General features: G+C 46.4%; 1 protein-coding gene across 1 annotated transcript in view; it reads right to left on the reverse strand.

The window, feature by feature from the left end:
* MPP1 (MAGUK p55 scaffold protein 1) overlaps positions 1 to 467 on the reverse strand; it is a 61,774-nt gene extending 61,307 nt beyond the window's left edge. The window contains exon 1 of the mRNA XM_053473900.1: positions 144 to 467. Coding sequence (XP_053329875.1) covers positions 144 to 257 — 114 coding nt within the window. The 5' untranslated portion in view covers positions 258 to 467. The remainder of the gene's footprint in view (positions 1 to 143) is intronic.
* Between the last annotated feature and the right edge of the window lie 8,597 nt (positions 468 to 9,064).

The following is a 9,064-nucleotide window of genomic DNA, read 5'->3' on the forward strand; positions in this document are numbered from 1 at the left end:
CCATTACACAGGTTAGCGTTCCCACTACAAGCCACTCGCTTCTGATAATCACCACCGCCGCTAAGTGACCTGTGGGTGTAGTGATAAAACCGATTTCCCGCAGGCCATCGCGGGGGGGGGGGGAAATACGATTAGTCCCTTACCTGGGATAGACCCTTCTTTTGCAGCAGCGTCTCCAGGTACAGGTCTGAGAGCGCAGACCTAACATTAGAAGTATCACATAGAGTGGTGTCCGTGCGTTCGAACTTAAGAGTCATTCTGATTAAGGCTGCCCGAGATGCTTCGTTAATTTCAACTCCACTGCACCCCTTACCTCCCTATAGGTACTCGCCGGCTTTTCTGTTTTTTTTCTTTAATTTTTTTAACCCTACCAATCGCCTTACCAACCAGACGCCACCTTATCTTCCTTACACAAAAAAGAAAGGTAGCGCTCACCACCAGCGTCATATAATGCAGCAGGAAATGTACCAAGTCGCGGGGGAAGAATCTTAATTAAATATTTAAATACACATAACTATTTTTATTTTTTATTTCTAAAATGAGTAATACAGAAAGAACTTCAATCAACGTATATTTAGCCCGAGCAGGAATTACAATTAATTTTAGTTTCTGGACAAATAACAAAACTACTGGTATATTACCTACCCTCTAAAATTGAAATGGCTCATGCTATATCACATGACGTGCTTTCACGAGTCTGTAAGGTCACATGAGATAATGATAACATAAACCGAAGAAGGAGCGGAACAGTTCTGTTTAACCCTTTCAGGACAACTATATTTTACCATATTTGCTCTAAAAGACCAGAGTGTTTTTGCTGTCTTCGTTCAACTGTGATTTCCTACTAAATAATTTAGTGCATACCCAAAAATTATTATTCCGTTTGAAATAATCATTTTATATATGATGATCATCATTTAGTATGAGATTGTTTTTTTAAAATAAATAACAATAAAAGCCAAAATTGTCACAGTTCCACCTATAAAATCTACCGTATCTGCAAATGCTCTGAAAAATACCACTTGTTTTATATTCGAGGTCATCCTTTAATCCAGGGCCGGCCCTATAATGGGGCAGACTGGGGCAATTGCCCCAGGCGGCACTTTAGAAGGGGCGGCACTTTGCCGCCCCAAGCGCTTTTTTTTTGTTTTTTTTTTGAAGCGGAGGAGAGAGAGAGGGGCACCGAGTGGTTTTCGCTTACCCGCTCGGCGCCCCTCTCTCTCTCTCCTCTGCGGCGAGTCTCCCTGTTCGGTCCCGGTGCCGGCTTGTAATGCAGAGCGCCGGAAGTGACGTCAATTTCCGACGCTCAGCATTACAAGCCGGCACCGTGGCAGAGCAGGGAGAGTCGCCGCAGGACTGTTTAAAGGTAAGTACCGGGGGGGGGGGCGGGGGTAGATAATGGCGTCGGCGAAGTTTAAAATGCCGCCCCCCCCCAGCGTCGGCGGGGGGGGCGGCGGTTTAAACTTCGCCCCAGGCGGCGTTAAGTCTTCGGCCGGCCCTGCTTTAATCGGACCTCAAATAGAGATGTGATTAAAAGACTAAGATCCAGAACCCCTGTAGCGCTGCAGGGGACCTGGATCCTCCTCTCTGGCAAACTCCACTTCTGCCGACAATTCCTCCTGAGCTTCTATGGCTGAGTGCCTGCATGACATGGCCTTCCGGTGCTCAATCATAAAGGCTCCAGCGGAAGTGCCGGGCAGATGCGGAGATTGTCTGCACACATCTCGCAAAGGATTACCGGCTGCCAGAGAGGAGGATCCCTCACAGTGCCTCAGGGGACCTGGATCCTCCTCTATGGCAGCAGGGGAACATATGCGCAATGAGCCCAACCTCCGCTTCTGCCTGGCACTTTTGCTGGGGCTTCTATGAGGGAGTGCCGGGGTGACATGACCTTCCGGTGCTGAGTCATAGAAACCGGGCAGAAGCGAAGGTTGTCTATGCGCAGCACGCAGAGATCCACCAGCTGCCCCCACTAGACACCAGGGAGTCTTAAGCATGGGGGACAAGTCTGGGCATGCATTGGTAAGTCTAGGGTGGCAGAGTGGCATGTAGGGGGTATAAGGCATTACTGGGGGGGTAGAGTGGCATATAGGGGGGTATAAGGCATATCTGGGAGGCAGAGTGGCATATAGGGGTATAAGGCAAATCTGGGGTGCAAAGTGGCATATCAGGGAGGCAGAGTGGCATATAATGGGATATAAGACATATCTGGGGCATATGTGCTTAACTGGGGGCCAGGTTGGCAAATAAAAGGAAAGAAACACAAAAAATGCATTTTTCTCAATCATAGTTTTTATTTAATATGAAAAAGTAGTTTACATGTGAATTAACAGGTTTTTAAAAACTGGCCAGATAATGAGTCACTTTTGATCAAACAACTGTCAGCTAAATTGGCTGTTCTTATCTTCATATCTTTTCGGCGAGTTTCCAAAATTCAAGCTTTTGACATGGAGTCTATTCCCTTTTCCCCGGATTGTCCTCATGACTATTTCACGTAGGACTAAATTGTTGTCTAATTCATTTACTTACCCCCATTTTCCTTCTGAAACGAAGTTGTGCGTGGCCCTCTGTTTGCGTCGTTATGTTTTAGTTACTCAATCGTTACGATCTTTGCCCAGGGTCAATTACTCATTTCCTATGTAAAACCATTTTGTCCGGTCTCGTGCCCTTGTATTGCTAGATGGATTAGGTGGCTTTTATGTTTGGCGGGTGTCGATACCTCTTTTGGGGCACATTCTGTCAGGGGAGCAGGAACTTCTGTGGCTTTTTCTGCAGGGGCTACTTTAATGAATAGTTTGAGAGCTGCTGATTGGTCTACAGTATCTATTTTTAAAAATGTTTACTTTCGCTGTTCTTCACATGCAGCTTTAACTGTTTTAGATCAGCTTTAAAAGAGCAAATATGAGCCCCCTGTCTGTAGTTAAATTGCTAGATTTTACTAAATTATGACGTAAAGTCATGATTTATAAAGACACGGAGGCGAGCATTATGCTTAACTCTTTTCTTTATTCCCTCAGCAGCAAAGAATATATTTAGAACAAAATATCACAAGAAAAAAGACCAATCAACATCAACATATACATCTAGGCATCCAATAAGGGCTCATCACGGATACTCCTCCTCCTATATAACTGCTTAGGAATATCAAACTTCCTCTTTTCTTTGAACTGGAACCGAAGAGATCACAACCAAGAAAAACAGCCCCTAAGAACAACAGATGGCAACTGAACACCAACTGGAACGGAGGGCATCCAAACGAAAAACCTCCAAGACGACAGTTCAAGCTGAAAGAAAAAAGATAAATGAGTAAAGCAGATCAGAATGTACGTTAAACAAATGATCCCTCCATAACAACAGAATGATGTATATACATAATAAAAGCAGAACGTAAATTGCATACACACATGGGCAACGTATGACTTAATATGAAATCAATAAAAAACGACAAAAGAACACATGGGTGGGAAAAACAACACCTTTATTGAAGGAGAAATACCGAAAGAAAGAAGGACATTTCGGGTGGGAATGCTCGCCTCCGTGTCTTTATAAATCATGACTTTACGTCATAATTTAGTAAAATCTGGCAATTTATAAAGACACGGAGGCTCCCATTATGCTAGTTCAAAGCTTCGCACCCACTGTAGAAGAAAAATGTGTTACAGGTTTAAAATAAAATTCTCTGAACGTCGATTCTCTCGACCAATCTGCAGCCTTTAGGAGATCTTCCAACCTACAACCCTGAGATGTGGCTTTTGAAGCCATAGCACCCCTTGTCGAATGAGGGCCGAAAATGGAAACGTCAATGCCAGCAGAGGCCATCAACCACCTGACCCATCGCGCCAAGGTTGCAGTAGTCACAGGTAAGTGGGGATAACGGAGAGACAAAAATAGTTCAGGATGGGATGGATTCCTGAAAGAAGATGTTCTATCTTCATACACTTTGAGACACGCCACAGGACAAAGTTGTGGTTGGAGAGGAAAAACAGGATAGAACACAGAGGTAATAGACGTCTTGGTACGTCTAGAAATGTCGAATCGTACACCCTCAGGCGTAAAAGACCTAGCAGAAATATCCAGGGCTCGAACATCAGAGACTCGTTTACACGAGATTAAACAACATAACATGACTAACTTTGCAGATAACTGCTTCAGAGACGAAGAAGTATTATCAGGCCATTGTGATAAGAAACGAAGAACTACATTGACATCCCACAGGCCAGAATAACGAGGCCTGGGAGGTCGAGTCAATCTTCAATAACCGACATATAATTATCTGTTTACCAACCGGCACGCCGCCAATACCGGCATGACCAGCAGAAATAGCTGATCGGTACACGTTGATGGTACGATGCGCCAAACCAGCGTTATACAATTCCGTCAGAAAACGTAACACAACTGTTACAGTAGCTGAAACGGGATCCACACGCCGTTCCAGGCACCAACTTTCCATGCGTTCCAGGCATGATCGTAAGCCCGTCTTGTTCCCGGAGCCCAAGCTCCCGCCAAGAGATGCAGAGTCGATCTCGTAACTCCTGGGACAAACCAGGGTCCCCCGAAACTCTCCACGCCAATAGAGGCAATTGGTCCTGAAGAAGAAGTGGGTGAGGGGACCCTTCCATGTCCACCACCAGATCCAAGCTGGATGGAAGGAGCCGTGGGAAGTCTACTAGCATCTCCAGAAGTGTAGGGAACCACGGTTGTGTGTTCCATAGCGGAGCAATGAGGACCAAAAGGGTGTCGCACCGGCGAAGATGGAGTAACGTGCGAGCCACTAGGCAAAACGGAGGAAAAGCATAACTCCTCTGAAATGGCCAATTCTGGAGAAAAGCGTCGGACGCCAAAGCTTCCGGATCTGGACGCCAACTGAAAAAAGCGGGAAGTTGGGTGTTGAGGCGAGAGGCGAATAGATCCACTTCCAACGGTCCCCAAACATCCGAAATCATGACTAACACGGCGTGAAGGAGACGCCAATCGCCTGGATCCCTGAGATATCTCGAATTCCAATCGGCGACAGAATTGGCCAACCCGGGAATATGTTCCGCCTGGACCGCTATATTGTGAGCCAGGCAGAACTGCCAAAACTCCGTCGTCAGGTGCGAGAGATCCTGAGATCTCATGCCACCCAGGTGATTTATGTATCTCACCGCCGACACGTTGTCCAGTCGCAGGAGTACGGAGCAACTGGACGAATTTTGCAAGAAACCTTTGACGGCGAAAGAACTTGCCAACAGCTCCAGACAATTTATGTGGAGCTTCTTCTCCGTCTGTGACCACTTGCCTCCTGTGGAAGAGTTTCCGCATCGAGCACCCCAACCTGCGAGGCAGGCATCGGACTCTATGACTAGGTCCGGGGTAGTTCCGAAAATTGCCCTCCCATTCCAGGCGTTTATATGTTGAAGCCACCAGGAGAGCTCCTCCGCAGCCTCGCAATCGACCGGCATCTCCTGATCGTACGAGAGGCCTTGACGCAGGGACCAATTTTTCAAACGTTGCAACGCCCGATAATGTAGGGGTCCGGGAAAAATGGCCTGAATGGAGGCCGACAACATCCCTATGACTCGCGCCAGATGCCAAACGGTGATCACTGGACGATTCAACACTCTCCTGATTTCTTTCTTTATCATCTTCACCTTTGAGCTCGGAAGATGCATAGACCCGTGAATGGAATTGATCACAAACCCCAGGAATTCCATGGACTGAGAAGGGACGAGATCCGATTTCGTCCAATTGATCAGGAATCCTAGGTTTTGCAGAAGAGACGTAGTCCATGACAGGTGAAGTTTTAGAAGCTTATGTCTTGAGACATAATGAGCAAATTGTCTAAATAGATGATCAGACATACTCCTTTCTCTCGCAACTTGCCTACCACTGGTTTCAGGAGCTTCGTGAAGCACCACGGAGCGGATGAGAGGCCGAACGGTAGGCAAGTGAACTTCCACGTTTGAGAGGTCCAAAGAAACTGAAGGAAATCCTGGTGTTCCTGCGCTATCGGCACCGTCAGGTAGGCATCTTGTAAATCCAGTTTGACCATCCAATCCCCTATCTGCAACAGGTCTCGCAAACAATGGATGCCTTCCATCCTGAAGTGTTGGTAAGTAATGAAGGCATTCAGGGGACGGAGAATGATGACTGGTCGGACGCCTCCGCCCTTTTTGGCTACTAAGAAAAGGTTGCTCAAGAAACCTGGAGTGTTGGAGGAAACGGGGGTTATGGCACTTTTGTCGTACAACGCTTGTACCTCCGCAGAGACCAAAGCCACATCCGCATCGGAAAAATGTATCTTTCCGGGAAGTTGATACTGAACCGGAGTGGACAGAAAATCTATTTTGTAACCCGATACGGTTTGTAGGACCCAATGGTCCGAGGTCAGCGACCTCCAAACATCGTAATGAAACAGCAGTCGTCCTCCCACCTGACAGTCTGGAAGGAAGCGTGTTAGATGTGTACTTACCATAAGGTCGTCTGCCCTGGTAGGATCCTCTAGCTCCCCTGTTCTGCCATGGACGGGAACGTTGTGGGAAGAACGGTGTTGACGCAGGCTTACGTTCTTGGAAATGAGATCTGGACAAACCGGGGCCTCGAGATCCGATGACTGGACCTCTAGAGTAGCGGCCTGGTAGACGGCCCCTGTGTCTACCAGCCTCTCCAAAAACCTTTCCGCGGAATACTTTACGCATATTGGACTGGGCCTTGTCCAGAGCGGTAAAAGTATGAACGTAATTGCCCAAGTCTTTGACGAACGAGTCGCCGAATAAAAAACCTTTTGCCTGCGGGCCAGGCTCAGACACCGCCATATTGACCAATTTGGGCTCAATTTTTAGTAAAATAGCCTTGCGCCTTTCAGAGGCCAGCGCCGTATTGGCGTTGCCGACCAGACAGATAATACGTTGTACCCAACCTCGCAATGTCATAAGGTCCACCTGGGAATCTGTGGAAATAGCGGTTTCTATGGTTTCAAAACGTTTTGTGGCCGGGCCCAAAATGTCTAAAATCTTATCTTGGCAGTTCCTAAGAGAGAACTCAAGGCCCTTCTTAGATTTCCAACCTGTTTTACCCAAGAATTGAGCGATCTTGGGATCCACCTCTGAAGTGTTACATACATCATCAGACAAAGAAGGCCTAGGGCATTCCGCCCTCAAATTATTCCTGGCCGTCTTATTTAGTGGTTTGCGGACCTGCGAGGCTACATATTGAGCCACATGAGGCATGGAAGACCATTCAGCCAACCTGGGGTTAGACAACTCGTCAGGATTAAACAGTGGTTCACCACGGGGGTCCAGAAGGGTATCCCCGGAAACCTGGGCAAAAGAGAGATCGGGCTGGTCGGTATTGTCAGGTGCCGTAGAATCATAATCAGAGAACCCACTCTGATCGGTATCCACCGATACGTCAGAAACCTCCTCAGATGCCGACTCAGAGTCGGATGAGTCAGATAAGGTCTTAGCCTTTTTCCACTTGCGCACCGATTTTGCCCGATGCTGGGCTCTTTTTGTAGTGTAACCACGGCCTCTGAGACAGGACGTACCTTGTCCGACATGTGAGTTTTGGAGGTCAAATGTTTACCATGCACAGATTTAGATGAAGCCTTACGGGAGACCCCTGAGGGTCCCTGTGGAGGCAAATCACTAACAGATGCCAAGGCAGACAATTGGGAAGCCTTAATGGCAGAAGAAATAGACTGGGAGATGTTAGAGGACATCATCCCCATAACTGAATGCAGTGCCTGGGTCACAGATTTAGTCATGGTGGCATCCAGCAATGAATGGAACTCCTCAGAGTTCATAATATCACCCTGTGGGTAATCAACCTCCAAACCGTCAGCTCCTTTACTTAGGGGAGGTTGGCCAGAAGGGCCTGGGAGATTAGGTGGGAGGGAATCCTTGTCAAAGAACATCGTATAAAACGAAGTAAAACTAAAATGAATGCAACAAATAGAACCGGAATAAATATATACCGGCACAGGCACACCAAAAAGATGGCCACCGAACGATTTGGCGCCAGAAATAAAGCAAACCAGAGCGGACAAGAAGTACAATGTCCGGACACAACCACTGAGGAAAAGGGGAAAAAAACACACCAAATGATCGGCGAGACGAGCCGAAACGAGCACTGTAATGCCGTGAGGAGACGGAACAAAACTGGAAACGACGTCGTCAGATAATGAACAAACGAAAATGGCCGCCGCGCATGAAGCGGCAGAGAAAACTACCAGTGACGCGGCAATAACACAAACGAGCGAACGGAACGGCTAAAAAACAGGAAAAACACCGCGGCGGGTAAGAAAACGAAGGGAGAAAACAGGGAGGAAGGCACAACCGCCTCCCCAGCGAAATGGTAGGACAATAGATAAATATATAAATGGTATACTTATCTCCTGAGGGAGCAGCAAAGAAAAGAGGAAGTTTGATGTTCCTAAGCAGTTATATAGGAGGAGGAGTATCCGTGATGAGCCCTTATTGGATGCCTAGATGTATATGTTGATGTTTTTTTTCTTGTGATATTTTGTTCTAAATATATTCTTTGCTGCTGAGGGAATAAAGAAAAGAGTTAAGCATAATGGGAGCCTCCGTGTCTTTATAAATTGGGGATTATTCTAGCCTTGGTGTTCAAATAATATAAATTTAATGAAGACAGGAGGTGAGTATTTGACCACCTTCCCTGCCCTTGTTGAGATTTTTTACATATTGTGGGAGTGGGTTTATGGGTTTGTTGAACTATTTTCTTTAGTATTGGAATTATATTGTTTGGCTTTACTGTGAAGACATGGTTCATTCTCATGTTGGTTTGGAGAAGAAGTGTTTCTATTATAGTCGCTTTGTTTTATGTTAATTTTGAATTAATTTCAAATTGTCTTCAAGTTCCATGTTGCGCTTCAAAGAGGGAGATTCTGAGATGTTCAGGATTCTTATTGGACATTGTGTGTTTTTGCTGCTATGGTGACTCAGTAAAGAAGGCTAAGCAAATACTCGCCCCCTGTCTTCATTAAATTTAGATAATTCAAACACCAAGGCTAGAAATATCCCCAATTTTGAGGTGTTATAATCAGGGTCATCTTATAATCAAG

The sequence above is a fragment of the Spea bombifrons genome, chromosome 8, assembly GCF_027358695.1.
Source record: "Spea bombifrons isolate aSpeBom1 chromosome 8, aSpeBom1.2.pri, whole genome shotgun sequence".
Classification (NCBI taxonomy): Eukaryota; Metazoa; Chordata; class Amphibia; order Anura; family Pelobatidae; genus Spea; species Spea bombifrons.